Source organism: Emys orbicularis (assembly GCF_028017835.1).
Source record: "Emys orbicularis isolate rEmyOrb1 chromosome 21 unlocalized genomic scaffold, rEmyOrb1.hap1 SUPER_21_unloc_2, whole genome shotgun sequence".
In the NCBI taxonomy this organism is placed as follows: Eukaryota; Metazoa; Chordata; order Testudines; family Emydidae; genus Emys; species Emys orbicularis.
Window position 1 is genome coordinate 237,558 of NW_027045156.1, and position 14,383 is coordinate 251,940.

The 14,383-nt window shown below is 66.5% G+C and overlaps 1 protein-coding gene across 1 annotated transcript; it reads left to right on the top strand.

Annotated features, from left to right (window-relative positions):
• The first annotated feature begins 784 nt into the window (after positions 1-784).
• IQSEC2 (IQ motif and Sec7 domain ArfGEF 2) lies at positions 785-12,449 on the top strand. Its single transcript, XM_065423060.1, is given in 15 exon segments — positions 785-1,189; positions 1,956-2,638; positions 2,677-2,802; positions 4,339-4,500; positions 4,827-4,949; positions 6,448-6,614; positions 7,240-7,379; positions 7,768-7,893; positions 8,137-8,236; positions 8,450-8,611; positions 10,287-10,460; positions 10,833-10,882; positions 11,484-11,538; positions 11,541-11,952; positions 12,050-12,449. Coding segments are annotated over 15 exon segments (3,279 nt in total). The 5' UTR covers positions 785-790.
• Positions 12,450-14,383: the final 1,934 nt, after the last annotated feature.

Consider the following 14,383-nt stretch of genomic DNA (forward strand, 5'->3'; position numbering starts at 1 on the left):
CATGCTGGGATCCCCCCTCCTGGCCTGTGCCCTCCCCATGGCCTGTGCCCTCCCCATGGCCCCTCCGGGATCCCTCCTCCTGGTCCCCCTGGGACCCCCCCTTTCCGGCCTGTGCCCCTGCACGATCCCCCCTCCCGGCCTGTTCCCCGCCCGTGACCCCCCCCCGGGACCTACCCTTCTGGCCTGTACCCCCCTCCACGGCCCCCCCAGGATCCCCCGCTTCCAGCCTGTACCCCCCTCCACGGCCCCCCCAGGATCCCCCGCTTCCAGCCTGTGCCCTCCCCGCAGCTCCCCCGGCCTGTGCCCCCTGTGACCACCACCTCCCGGCCTGTGCCCCCCCCCCCCCCCGCGGCCATGCTGGGATCCCCCCTCCTGGCCTGTGCCCTCCCCATGGCCCCTCCGGGATCCCTCCTCCTGGTCCCCCTGGGACCCCCCCTTTCCGGCCTGTGCCCCCGCACGATCCCCCCTCCCGGCCTGTTCCCCGCCCGTGACCCCCCCCCCGGGACCTACCCTTCTGGCCTGTACCCCCCTCCACGGCCCCCCCAGGATCCCCCGCTTCCAGCCTGTACCCCCCTCCACGGCCCCCCCAGGATCCCCCGCTTCCAGTCTGTGCCCTCCCCGCAGCTCCCCCGGCCTGTGCCCCCTGTGACCACCACCTCCCGGCCGGTGACCCCTCGCCCTGGGACCAGCCACCCCAGCCTGTGCCCCCCAGGACCTCCCCGGTTGGTGACCCCCCCGGTGCCCCCTCCCAGCCTGTGCCCCCCTCAATGCCCCTGCCCCGCAGGTGGAGATGCTGGAGCGGAAGTACGGGGGTTCGTTTCTGAGCCGGCGGGCGGCCCGCACCATCCAGACGGCGTTCCGCCAGTACCGCATGAACAAGAATTTCCAGCGGCTCCGCAGCTCGGCCTCCGAGAGCCGCATGTCCCGCCGCATCGTCCTCTCCAACATGCGCATGCAGTTCTCCTTCGAGGAATTCGACAAGGGGCCGCCCGCCGCCCCCTACTTCGAGGGCAAGCCGGCCTCCCTGGACGAGGGCACCATGGCCAGCGCCCGCCCCCACCTGCTGGAGCGCGGGGGGCTGCCCTACGGGGGCTCCTGCCGGGCCGGCCTGGACAGCGGCTCGCTCCACGCCTCCTCCGGCGACTTCTGCAGCGAGATCACCGAGCTGGAGGACTCCTTCGCCAAGCAGGTGTGTGGGGGGCCCCCCCGGGACTGGGGAATGCCCCTCCCCCAATCTTAGCTCCTCCCCCCCGGGACTGGGGGATCCCCTCCCCCCAATATTAGCTCCTCCTCCCCCAGGACTGGGGGATCCCCCCCCTAATCTTAGCTCCTCCCCCCCAGGGACTGGGGGATCCCCCCCCAATCTTAGCTCCTCCCCCCCAGGGACTGGGGGATCCCCCTCCCCCAACCTTTGCTCCTCCCCCCCGGGACTGGGGAATGCCCCTCCCCCAATCTTAGCTCCTCCCCCCCGGGACTGGGGAATCCCCTCCCCCCAATCTTAGCTCCTCCTCCCCCAGGACTGGGGGATCCCCCCCTAATCTTAGCTCCTCCCCCCCAGGGACTGGGGGATCCCCCCCCAATCTTAGCTCCTCCCCCCCAGGGACTGGGGGATGCCCCTCCCCTCCCAATCTTAGCTCGTCCCTGCCAGAGACTGGGGATTCCCCCCCCCAATCTTAGCTCCCCCCCGCCAGGGACTGGGGGATCCCCCCCAACCTTCCCCCGACTGTGGGAGAGAATTATAGGGAAGGGAGGGGCCTGCTTAGGGGGCGGGGCTTGTACAGAGGAGAGGGACTAATAGGCCACTCGGCATAGGGGGAGGGGCTTATTAGGAAGGGAGGGGTTTATGGGAAGTTTTGCAGAAGGGTGGAGCTTGTACAGAAGGGAGGGGCTTATGAGGAGGGGTGGGGCCCAGAGGGGCAGGGCCTCTCCTCTCACCCCCCCCCCCCCCCCCGCAGGTGAAGTCCCTGGCGGAGTCGATCGACGAGGCCCTGAACTGCCACCCGCTGCCGGCGCCGGAGGGGGGGGGCCCCGGCCCGCTGGAGAAGAGCGAGTCGAAGGAGCAGCAGGGGGACAGCGCGGCCACCTCCTTCAGCGACGTCACCCTGTACCTGGACGAGGGGGTGCCGGCCTCCCCCCTCTCCCTGGAGCGGCCCCCCAGCTTGGAGCCCCCCGAGCCCGGCCCCCCGGCAGCCCAGCCCCGGCCCGAGTTCTGGGGGGCCCCGCCGCGGGAGGACAGCCGGGAGAACGGGGCCGGCCGGCGCGGGCCCCCCTGCCTGGAGTGCCGAGACTTCCGCCTGCGGGGGGCCCACCTGCCCCTGCTCACCATCGAACCCCCCAGCGACAGCTCGGTGGACCTGAGCGACCGCTCCGAGCGCAGCTCGGTCCACCGGGGCCTGGCCTACGAGCCAGACAGCTGTGGGGGCCCCAAGCACCCGCCGGCCCCCCCGCCCCCGGCCCCCTCGCCCCACCCCCTGCGCCACTACCGCCCCGAGCCCGCCCCGCCCCCGCCCCCGCCGCCCGCACGCCTGGGTCCCGAGCACTCGGACGGCGACAACGACAGCCTGCAGAGCAGCAGCAACTCCAACGAGACCCTCAACTGCAGCTCCGGCTCCTCCTCCCGGGACAGCCTGCGGGGCCCCCCGCCCCCGCCCCCCCCCAGCCCCCCCCGCCCGCCGGCCCCGGCCCGGGCCTGTGCAAGCAGACGTACCAGCGGGAGACCCGCCACAGCTGGGACTCGCCCGCCTTCAACCACGACCTGCTGCAGCGGCGCCAGTACCGCATCGGCCTCAACCTCTTCAACAAGTGGGTGCTTCCTGGGGGGGGGGCTTCCTGGGGGGAGGGGTTGAGGGCACGCGGGACCCCTGTTTCCCAGAATTCCAGTTGGAGGGAGGGTTGGGCCCCCCGATAGCCCTGCCCCTCCCAGCCCTGCTGCTGTCCCTCACTCACAACCCGCAGCCCCTGCTAGCCCGGCCCTGCCCCCACCCCCCAGCTCTGCCAGGGCGTTGGACGGGTGGGGCCGGACGCTGCATTATCTGGTGCGGTCACTGATTTAATTACTACTAAAGGACACAGCAGCTGCTTCCCGGGCTGGGCGGCGGCCGTAGGGATCCAATTAGCCAGCTGAAGCCATGATTCAGCCGCGCCTCCAGGGCGGATCCAGCGCCTGCTCGAGCGGGCTCTGGTCTTAAGAGCCTGCAGTGGGGCCCCTTCCCCCCCCCCGCCCGTTCTGGAGTTCTAGAATTCCGGCCACGTTCTGGATCGGCCCTCTAGAACGCCCTGGAACCAACCCACCTGGGGGCTTTAGCGTGAGATTTCCCCGCTGCGGATTTGGGTGCTGCCTGTGTTCTGGATCAGTTTATCTCGTCCGTTCTTGGCTGGCCACATCAATGTGAACACGATTGCATCTGTGATAGAGAGCCGAATTTGTCTCGAAGCCACTCTAGAACAGCAGTCGGTCTTCCTGGGTTAATGATTGGCTTAATCGGCCACACTCTAGAATGGCTAGGTTCTAGAATTATGCTGCTCTAGAACAACAAATGCCATACAATTTTGTTTTGCCGTAGGGTGACTGGCTTTCCTCTAGAGCAGCTGAGTTATGGAATAGTATTGAGGGCTCCAAGGAATCCAGAACCACACAGCCAGGATTCTGGATTAACACTATATAAACGCTAGGTGGTGTCTAGATTGACTGTAATTTGTTCTGGAGTATCCCTTTTAGACTCATTAATACTTCTACATAATCAGTAGCAACACTACCTCCATTCTAGATTCACACCAGGCAGTGCTTGAGTATGCATAGCAGATGTACGTTGTATTCTAGGTAACCCTCAGCTGGCCAGACGTGTCTGTCCCAGAACGTAGTCTCGAACATTTGCTCAAGACCTGCAAAAGCCCCCCTGAGACCCAGGTGTCCGGCACTCTTAGCTAAGTCCTCAACAGGCAATGTTTTCTAGAACGAGCAAGTTCTTGACCTCTGCTCTGGAACAACAGAGACACTGCCCTGTCTGCAATGGTGGGGCTCTGGGAGGGCACTGTTCTAGATCAGTGATATCTTGTTGAAAATGTCCTAGAACAACGGTGGTCTTGAATGACTTTCTTCTAGAACAGTGGTGATCTGGAATGGCCAGGTTCCTTCCAGAGGGGAACTGGCCTGTGTCTGGTCTGGTTCTAGAATGGAAGGGATCTGGAATGGAATTTTCTAGAACACCCATGTTCCTGGTTTCTCACCCCCGTCCCCTTCTGGCTAGCATCTCCTCTCCGGTTCCTCTGGCCATCTGCCCCGGGGCAGCGGCGTTCTAGAGGCTGGTGACTCTAGACCCTTTCTCTCCACGCCCACAGGAAGCCGGAGAAGGGGATCCAATACCTCATCGAGAGAGGGTTCCTCTCGGACACGCCGGTCGGGGTCGCTCACTTCATCCTGGAGCGCAAGGGCCTGAGCCGGCAGATGATTGGCGAGTTTCTCGGCAACCGGCAGAAGCAGTTCAACCGTGACGTTCTCGAGTAAGGAGCTGCCGGGCGGGGGGACGGCTCCATTGGGGGGTGTTCTGGAGCAAGGGGGGGCATGGAAGCAGGTACCCAGAGCAAAGACAGCAAGCACAAATTGATCTAGATCACGTGATCTAGAGTAAGGCGCATGCGCTGTCTGGAGAGGAACAATTGCGGGCAGCCGGTGGGTTCCCGACCCACCTTCCCGGGGTGGTGGAGCTCTGGCTTTGGGCGTCATCCTGCACGTTCTCCCACGAGACTCTAGAGACTGCTGGAGCATGGGGGGATCTCTGAGCAGGTTCTGGAGGGGACCCAGCGCTGACCTGCCCTCCCCTTTCCAGCTGCGTGGTGGATGAGATGGATTTCTCCAACATGGACCTGGACGACGCTCTGCGGAAGTTCCAGTCGCACATCCGGGTGCAGGGGGAAGCGCAGAAAGTCGAGCGTCTCATCGAAGCCTTCAGGTCAGTTCGAGAACCTTCCCGATGCGTCGGGTATGCTGGGGACGGGGGGTAGGGGGTGGTCGGCTCAATCGCTGTGGAGTCTGGCGTTCTAGACCAGGGCGGGCATCTTACAAAGCAGCTGGCGTTCTGGAGCACGGACGCCTTTAACGGGCTCGGTGAAAGCCTGAGCTGTTCTGGAGCAGGATTGGCCTGGTTGCCACTCCAGAACCCACGTGGCCTTCTAGAATACAGCCCATCTTGGTGGTCTTCTGGGATGCCCTGTAGAAGGCTGCCAGCATTGGTAGGGGCCTAGGATGTGGCCACATTCCACGTTCTAGATAGATGTTCCACGTTCTAGATCCACATTCTAGATAGATATTATTCAAGGCGGCACCTGTCCTTCTAGAACAGGGTCTGTGTCGATGACACTCCAGAGCGCCCCGGTGCCCTCGTAGGCCGGATGCGCTGACAAGACCCGAATGCCGATTTCCGTTAATTATAAATAGATTTTGGGTATTTTTCTACATTTTCAAATCCATTGATGTCAAATAAACACAGAAGACACGTGCACAGAGCTGACTTTATGTTGTTATTTTCGCCTGGATGTTTTTCTATCTTTTCAAATCCGTTGATTTCACTTACAGCACGGAACGCAAAGCGCACTGGGCTCACTTTTTAGGGTTGTTCTTTTTGATTGCAAATATTTGCCCGCTGAAAAAGAGAAACAAAAGAACTCGAATCACTCACGGGAGATAATGCCGCCGCTACTTCTCTGCAGCGTCACCTGAAAGGCGTTCGTTCGCCTGGCACGGTTGTAGCCTGTGTTTCCCTGCCAGATACGCTAAACATTCGTATGCCCCGTCCGGCGCCGACTTTCTCTTCTTTATCTTTTTTTACAGTGCAAATATTTGCAATCAAAAAACCATCCTATAACGTGAGCTCTGTGCGCTTTGCGTTCTGCGTCGTGATCAAAATCGGTATATTTCAGAATGCAGAGAAATAGCCCAAACTGTTGGTAATCGGTGGAAATTGACATTCTGGTCGTGTTGAACGGGGCGATGAAATCGGCGAGGAAGCACGATTCGTTCTTTTCATAGTCTGCCCTAGATCATTGGCCGTTTGATGCAGTGGCAATCTCATATCTGCTCTAGAACAGGCAGGGATCTGGACCGGCTGTGATATGCCGCGGGAGCCAGAGAGCCAGGGCCCGGATCCTCTGCTCTAGAACAGGCTGGGATCTAGAATGCCGGGGTTCTGCAAACTCTGCATCAACAGGGCGTTCGTTGTTCTGGAGCATGCTATGGAGGGCAATCTAAAAGGCACCCGGTGTTGGTGGTGATCTAGAACACAGGCATCGCTCTGGAATGCAGCCTGTCTGTGGTGTCCAGTGGCACCCTTTGGTGTCCAAGAACCCAGGCCGCGTGGGCGATGTTCTAGAGTGGTCTAGAATGCTGTTCTAGGCTGCGCTGCAGTGGGGGAAGGGGAGGGAGGATCCTTCACCCTCTGCTTCCCGGTGCAGCCAGCGCTACTGTGTCTGCAATGCCCCGCTCGTGCGCCAGTTTCGGAACCCGGACACCATCTTCATCCTGGCCTTCGCCATCATCCTCCTCAACACCGACATGTACAGCCCCAGCGTCAAGCCCGAGAGGAAGATGAAGCTCGATGACTTCATCAAGAACCTCAGAGGTAAGCGGGGGGGAGGGGTGCTCAGGAACCCATGGAACCCCGCGTCGGTACCGGGATATAGCCTGGGGTACTCTGGAGGAAAGCAGCTAGATCCCTGGTCTAGAAAGAAACGGGATCCAGAACAGCTGGTTGATGGGGGAACTATGAGCAGAGCTGCTCTAGAACCTGCTCCTAAACCCCATCGGCATCCAGAACACGGGAGCCCAGGGCTTTGAGTGGCTGGGGCCTGCGCCAGATGAGATCTGTGCCAGGGATCTAGAGATGGGATCTAGAACAGATGGGGAGAATCATCTGCTCTATGAGCTGTGCAGGAGGGTCTAGATCCTCTGCTCTACAACAGACTGGGATCTAGAACAGCTGTGATCCACACGGGGGGCTAGAGCCACCAGGCCTGGATATCTGCTCTAGAACAGGCAGGGATCTAGACCGGCTGAGATCCGCAGCGGGAGCCAGAGCCCCAGGGCCGGGACCCTCCGCTCTAGAACAGGCTGGGATCTAGAACGCCAGGGTTCGGCACCCGAGGCTGCAGCCTCTGTTCTAGACTTGCCGGGGTTCTGGGTCGAGCGGGGGACTGGGACGGTGTTTGCCCCCCGCCCCACCCATCGCCGGGTCCGTCTGCCCCCAGGGGTGGATAACGGGCAGGACATCCCCCGCGACCTCCTGGTGGGGATCTACCAACGCATCCAGAGCCGTGAGCTACGAACGAACGACGACCACGTCTCCCAGGTCCAGACCGTCGAGCGCATGATCGTGGGGAAGAAGCCGGTGAGTGGGGTGGGGAGGTGGAGCCTGCTGGGGATGGGGCGGGGCTTCCAGGGAGGGAGGGGCCTCATAGGGAAGGGGTGGAGCCCTGGGAAGAGGGCGTTGAGGGTGGGGCTTCTTTGGGGGGGTATGGCCTGTCAGGGGAGGGGCTTTTCAGAGAAGGAGGCGGAGCCTATGGGGAGGGGCTTGGCTGGGTGGGGCCTCACAGAGGGAGGCGGGGTCTGAGGGGTGGGAGGGGCCACTGGGGATGTGTAGGGGAGGAACTTGATGGAGAAGAGGGAGGGGCGGGGCCTCGGGAGGAAGGGAGAGGCCTTTTGGGGGCTTCTGTGGGCGGGACTCAAGTAGGCTCCACCCCCTCTGGTCCCACTGACCCCCCCCCCCCCCGCGCTAGGTGCTGTCCCTGCCCCACCGTCGCCTGGTCTGCTGCTGCCAGCTCTATGAGGTGCCCGACCCCAACCGGCCCCAGCGGCTCGGCCTGCACCAGAGAGAGGTCTTCCTCTTCAACGACCTGCTGGTGGTGAGTGGGGGCAGCCCGGACACCTGGGTCCCATCCTCATCTAGTGGGCTAGAGCTGGGGTGGGGGGAGGCTGGGAGCCCGGACTCCTGGGTTCTCTCCCGGCTCCGGGAAGGGAGTGGGGGCTCGTGCGTTACAGCAGGGGGGGCTGGGAGCCCGGACTCCTGGGTTCTCTCCCGGCTCCGGGAGGGGAGGGGGCTAGAGGGCAGAGCTGGGGACTCTCGCTGACCGCCCCCCCGTCCCCAGGTGACGAAGATCTTCCAGAAGAAGAAGATCCTGGTGACGTACAACTTCCGCCAGAGCTTCCCGCTGGTGGAAATGCAGATGCAGCTGTTCCAGAACTCCTGTGAGTGCCCCTCCCCCCCTCGGACCCACCGCCCCCCCCCCCCGAGCCGGGCCTGAGTCTCTGTCCCCTCCCCCCCCCCGAGCCGGGCCTGAGTCTCTGCCCCCCCCCCCCCCCCCGAGCCGGGCCTGAGTCCCGTCCCCCCCCCCGAGCCGGGCCTGAGTCTGTCTCCCCCCCCCCCCCCCGAGCCGGGCCTGAGTCTCTGTCCCCCCCCAGATTACCAGTTCGGGATCAAGCTCCTGTCGGCCGTGCCGGGCGGGGAGCGGAAGGTGCTGATCGTCTTCAACGCCCCCAGCCTGCAGGACCGGCTCCGCTTCACCACCGACCTGCGGGAGTCCATCGCCGAGGTGCAGGAGATGGAGAAATACCGCGTGGAGTGTGAGTGCCGTGCGGGCAGGGCTGGGGGCGGGAGCCTGGGGGTGGCAGGGGCTGCGGGGGCTCAGAGCTGGGCTGGGGGGGGCTGTGGAGGGTCAGAGCTGGGCCAGGGGGGCTGCGGGTCAGGACGAGGGGTACCGGCTGGGCCGGGGGGGGCTGCGGGGGGTCAGAGCTGGGCCGGGGGGGCTGCGGGTCAGGAGGGGGAATGGCAGGGTTGGCGGGGGGCTGCGGGGGGTCAGAGCTGGGCCGCGGGGGGCTGCGGGTCGGGAGGGGCAGTGGCAGGGTTGGTGGGGGGCTGCGGGGGGTCAGAGCTGGACCGGGGGGGGCTGCGGGTCAGGAGGGGGAGTGGCAGGGTTGGTGGGGGGGCTGCGGGGGGTCAGAGCTGGGCCGGGGGGGCTGCGGGTCGGGAGGGGCAGTGGCAGGGTTGGCGGGGGGCTGCGGGGGGGGGGTCTGAGCTGGGCCGGGGGGCTGCGGGTCAGGAGGGGGAGTGGCAGGGTTGGTGGGGGGCTGCGGGGGGGTCAGAGCTGGGCCGGGGGGGGGCTGCGGGTCAGGAGTGGCAGGGTTGGCGGGGGGCTGCGCGGGGTCAGAACTGGGCTGCGGGGGGGCTGCGGGTCAGGAGGCAGAGTGGCAGGGTTGGCGGGGGGCTGCGGGGGGTCAGAGCTGGGCCGGGGGGGCTGCGGGGGGTCAGAGCTGGACTGGGGGGGGGCTGCGGGTCAGGAGGGGGAGTGGCAGGGTTGGCGGGGGGCTGCAGGGGGTCAGAGCTGGGCCGGGGGGGGGGGCTGCGGGTCAGGAGGCGGAGTGGCAGGGTTGGCGGGGGGCTGCGGGGGGTCAGAGCTGGGCCAGGGGGGGGCTGCGGGTCAGGAGGCGGAGTGGCAGGGTTGGCGGGGGTCTGCGGGGGGTCAGAGCTGGGCCGCAGGGGGCTGCGGGTCGGGGGGGCAGTGGCAGGGTTGGTGGGGGGCTGCGGGGGGGGGTCAGGGCTGGGCCGGGGGGGCTGCGGTACGGGAGGGGCAGTGGCAGAGTTGGCGGGGGGCTGCGGGGGGTCAGAGCTGGGCCGGGGGGGGGCTGCGGGTCAGGAGGCGGAGTGGCAGGGTTGGCGGGGGGCTGCAGGGGGGGTCAGAGCTGGGCCGCATGGGGCTGCGGGTCGGGAGGGGCAGTGGCAGGGTTGGCGGGGGGCTGCGGGGGGGTCAGAGCTGGGCCGCGTGGGGCTGCGGGTCGGGAGGGGCAGTGGCAGGGTTGGCGGGGAGCTGCGGGGGGGTCAGAGCTGGGCCGGGGGGGCTGCGGGTCGGGAGGGGCAGTGGCAGGGTTGGCGGGGGGCTGCGGGGGGGTCAGAGCTGGGCCAGGGGGGCTGCGGGTCGGGAGGGGCAGTGGCAGGGTTGGCGGGGGGCTGCGGGGGGGTCAGAGCTGGGCCGGGGGGGCTGCGGGTCTGGAGGGGCAGTGGCAGGGTTGGCGGGGGGCTGCGGGGGGTCAGAGCTGGGCCAGGGGGGCTGCGGGTCGGGAGGGGCAGTGGCAGGGTTGGCGGGGGGCTGCGGGGGGGTCAGAGCTGGGCCGGGGGGGCTGCGGGTCGGGAGGGGCAGTGGCAGGGTTGGCGGGGGGCTGCGGGGGGGTCAGAGCTGGGCCAGGGGGGCTGCGGGTCGGGAGCGAGGGGCCCCGCCGGCACTGACCCCGTGCCCCCCCGCAGCGGAGCTGGAGAAGCAGAAGGGGGTGATGCGCCCCAGTGCCTCGCCGGCGGGGGGCCCGAAGGAGGCGGTGAACGGGACGCTGACGCGGAGCAGCCTGGAGGACACCTATGGGCTGGGCGACGGGCTGAAGCGAAGCGCCCTGAGCAGCTCCCTGCGCGACCTCTCCGACGCCGGTGAGCGGGGCCCGGATGCCTGGGTTCCTCCCCGGGGAACGGGGCGGGGCTGGGCGCCCGGACGCCTGGGTTCTCGCCTGGTCCCCGTGGCTCTTGTTGGGGGCTGTGGCTCCCCCTGGTGGCAGAAAATCCATGTGAGACACTTGGCCAATAGGAAGCCCCCTGGATGTGGGGGGCGGGACTGTGGGCGTGGCCTGGCTGGGTTAACCCCCGCCGTGCCGGGGATGGCCCTCGCTCGCTCTGCTTTGCGCTCGCTCTCTGTCTCTCTGTCTCTCGCTGGAGGGTTACCGGGGCGGGGCGGGGGCTTCAGGGGGGGCAGTGTTGGGGGGGGCCCAGCCTCGCTAATCCCTGCTGTTGCCCCCCCCCGTGCAGGCAAGCGGGGCCGTCGTAACAGCGTGGGATCCCTGGACAGCACCATCGAAGTAAGTGGGGGGGGGGGCTGCCGTGTCCCCTCCCCCCCCCGCCGGGTACCGCTCTGTCCGCCTCCCTCTGCCTGTCGCTTCAGCTGTCCGTCTCCCCATCGCCCCCCCATTGCCCCCGCCAGGCGTCCCAGCATGCTCTGCTCCCGGCCGGCCAGCCGGACACGTCCCCATCCCCATTGCATTCCGCTCCATTCCCAGCATGCTTTGCTCCTCCTGTCCCGCCAGCTCCACCGGCTCCTTACGTACAGCTCTGACCCCTCCCCCCTTTCAGGTAGCCAGTGGGGGGAGAGGTGTGGTGTGCATAAAAGGGGGTGTGACTTGTGAAAGGGGCGTGGCTTGTACATAGGGTGGGGCTTATGACAGGGGGTGGGGCTTGTAAAAGGGCAGGGGTTTTATCACAGGGGGTGGGGCTTATAAAAGAAAGTGGGGGAAGGAGATGGGTGGGGCTTGTCAAGTGGGTGGGGCTTATGAGAATGTGGGGGGGGTCATAAATGTGGGTGGGATTTATCCAAGGTGGTTTATGAAGTGGGTGGGGCTTGTAAAAGGGCGGGGCTTAGCGGCCAATGCCCTGACTTCTCTCTCTCTCTCTGTCTCCCCGCAGGGGTCTATCATTAGCAGCCCCCGCCCCCACCAGCGCATGCCCCCGCCCCCCCCCCGCTGGAGGAGTACAAGGCCCAGCCCCGCCCCATCTCCAACTCCTCCTCCTTCCTGGGCTCCCTCTTCGGCAGCAAGCGGGGCCGGGCCCCCTTCCCACTGCCCCCCAGCCAGGCCTCGGTCCCCTCCGCCCACCCCCCACACCCGCTGCCCCTGTCCCCCGACGGCCCCTCCAAGCTGCAGGCCCTCCATGCCCAGTACTGCCACGTGGCCCCGCCCCCCTACCCCCAGCAGCCCCCGCCCCCCCCAGCAGCCGGCTCCGCCCCCTCCGCTGCCCCCCGTGGCTGCCGCCCCGCCCCCCCCGCTTCCACATGTCCTCCCAGCCCCCGCTCTCAGCGCCCCCCCCAGAAGCAGACGCCGCCGGCCTTCCCCCTGGTGCACCAGCATTACACCCTCCAGCGGCCCGGGCACCAGAGGCGGCTGCACCAGCTGCCCCCCCTCCGCCGCCCCCCAAACCCACCCCCCCTTCCCCCTCCATGGCCGCCAGCCCACCTCGCCCCTCCCCCTCTACAGCCCGGCCCCCCAGCCCTCCCACACCTACCCCCAGCACCTGCCCCAGGGGGGTGGGGGGCAGCACACCCTCCACCGCCAGCCCCCCAAGCACTTTGTCTTCAGCCACCACCCCCAGCTGGGGCAGCGCGGGGGGGGCGCACCGCCGCCGGCCCCCCACCACGGCCCCGCCCACCACCACCACGGCCCCACCCCCCACTCGCCCATCCCCCCCCACCCCTCCTACCCGCCCCTGCCCCCGCCGTCGCCCCACACCCCGCTCAGCCCGCACTCCCCCGGGGCCCCCACCTCCCCGCTCCCCCAGCATGCCCCCCTGCACCCGGGAGGTCCCCAGGTTCTGCCGGGACAGGGCAACCCCAACCCAAAATCCAAGCCGGTCAATAGAATTAGCACCGTGGTCTGAGCCGTGCCGGGGGAGTGGGGGGCAGAGGGTCACTACAGATACGGAAATCCAGACCGTCACTGCCAGTCACTCCCCCCCCCCCAACTTCCGAGGCCCGGCGAGGGAGGAGAGAACAAATCACGGCAGAGAACGGCCCCAGCTCGTGACAGCGATGGACGGAAGAATCCCGGAAGATTGGGCGGGGGGGCGGGGACTGTGTCTGGAGGGGCCCGGCCTTTTAAACAGGGGGGAAGGCTGGGGCAGCGGACGCCCTATCCCTGCCCTGTTCCCCCTCCCCCCTGGGCTGCCGCCCCCCCCTTGCACAGCCCGAGGCACCCGCTGCGGGGGTGGGGGGGGATCCCCTTTTCATTTGCACATGGCTTGTGAGTTGCTGCTGCTTGGCCTGTTATTTTTTGGGGGGGGGGAATCCCTGGGATATTGGGGGGGCCAGATCTGGGGGGGCATCCCCCCCGTTCTCACCCGTGTCTGTAATAAGGGCTACTCCCGGCGGGAGCTGTTTTCCCTCCCCCAAACTCCTGCAATTTGCACTGACAGAGAACCCCTCTCTCCCTCCCCCACCAGGCCTCCCCAAAGCCGCCCCACTCCCCGGTGCCGAAAGGGAAACCCCGTGAAACTCCAATAGCCCCCCACTTCTCTGGGAATAACTCACGGGCCCCAGGGCTGTGTGTTTTGGGGGGGAGCCCTGTATGGAAACAGTCCCTGCGCGGCGTTATGTGCGGCTGTTCCCCAGCCGCCCCGCCCCAGAGGTGGCTGCATCTCTGCCCCAAGTGAATCTTGTGCACTTTATTCCCTCCTCTTGCAAATAAAATCTGTCCCTCCCCCCACTTGAATATCACCCTGTCCCCCTGTTTCTGATCAGCGTCCCGTCCCCCCCACATCTCTGGGAGGGGAGGGGAGGGGGGGCTGGGAGCCAGGACTCCTGGGTTCTCTCCCTGGCTCAGGGAGGGGGGACCTGGGGGGTAGAGCAGAGAGAAATTGAGGCAGAACTCCAGAGTCCTCACTCCCAGGCCCCCCCCCCCCCCGCTCTAATCACCAGACACACCCGTCCCCGGCTTCCCAGATCTGGGGCGGGAACCCAGGAGTCCTGAACTAAAGGATTTCCGAAGCCCCGCCGCCAATGCTGTCCCCTTTGCCCCTCCACCTCAGGGCTGTGCTCCCCAGTTTCTCTTGGGGTCCCCCCAATGTCTGGTCGCCCCCCAGCATGCACCTCCCCCGCCCCAGTACCCGCGTCGACTTGGTTTGCTGTACAGACACCACTGTATATAGTATACATTATAAATAGTGGGCCAGGGAGCGGGGCCCCCCCGAGCGCCCCACAGGCCGGGCCCCCCCCGGCGTTCCTGGCTCGACGTTGACGAGATGACTGTATTTTTGTTCCCGCCCTGGTCCCCCTCCTTGTATATAAGAAACTGTATATTTGATGCTTCATAAATGACCCACTGTCCTTTCCGTGTTCATCCTCTGGTGTGCGCGTGTTCTTTACCCCGCCTCTGGGGGGCGCCGTGGGGCTGGGCAGGGGGCGCTCTCCCATGGCAGGCTGGGCCGGGCGCTGGGGGGCAGGGGGCTGGGCAGGGGGCGCTGGGGGGCAGGGGGCGCTTTCCCCTGGCAGGCTGGGCCAGGCGCTGTGGGGCAGGGGGCTGGGCAAGGGGCGCTGTGGGGCAGGGGCCTGGGCAGGGGGCGCTCTCCCCTGGCAGTGGGGCTGGGCGCTGGGGGGCGCCGTGTGGCAGGGGGCTGGGCAGGAGGTGCTCTCCCCGGCAGGCTGGGCCGGGTGCTGGTGGGTGCCGTGGGGCAGGGAGGAGGGGTGGCGGGGCGCAGTGCGGCGGTGAAGATTGTACTACAGAAGCCCCATGGGCTTCAGGGCCCAGGGCCGTTGCTCCAATCCCCCTGGAGTCGGGGTGTGAACCCCGGTTCCGTCTGGTGAGGAGCTTGTATGG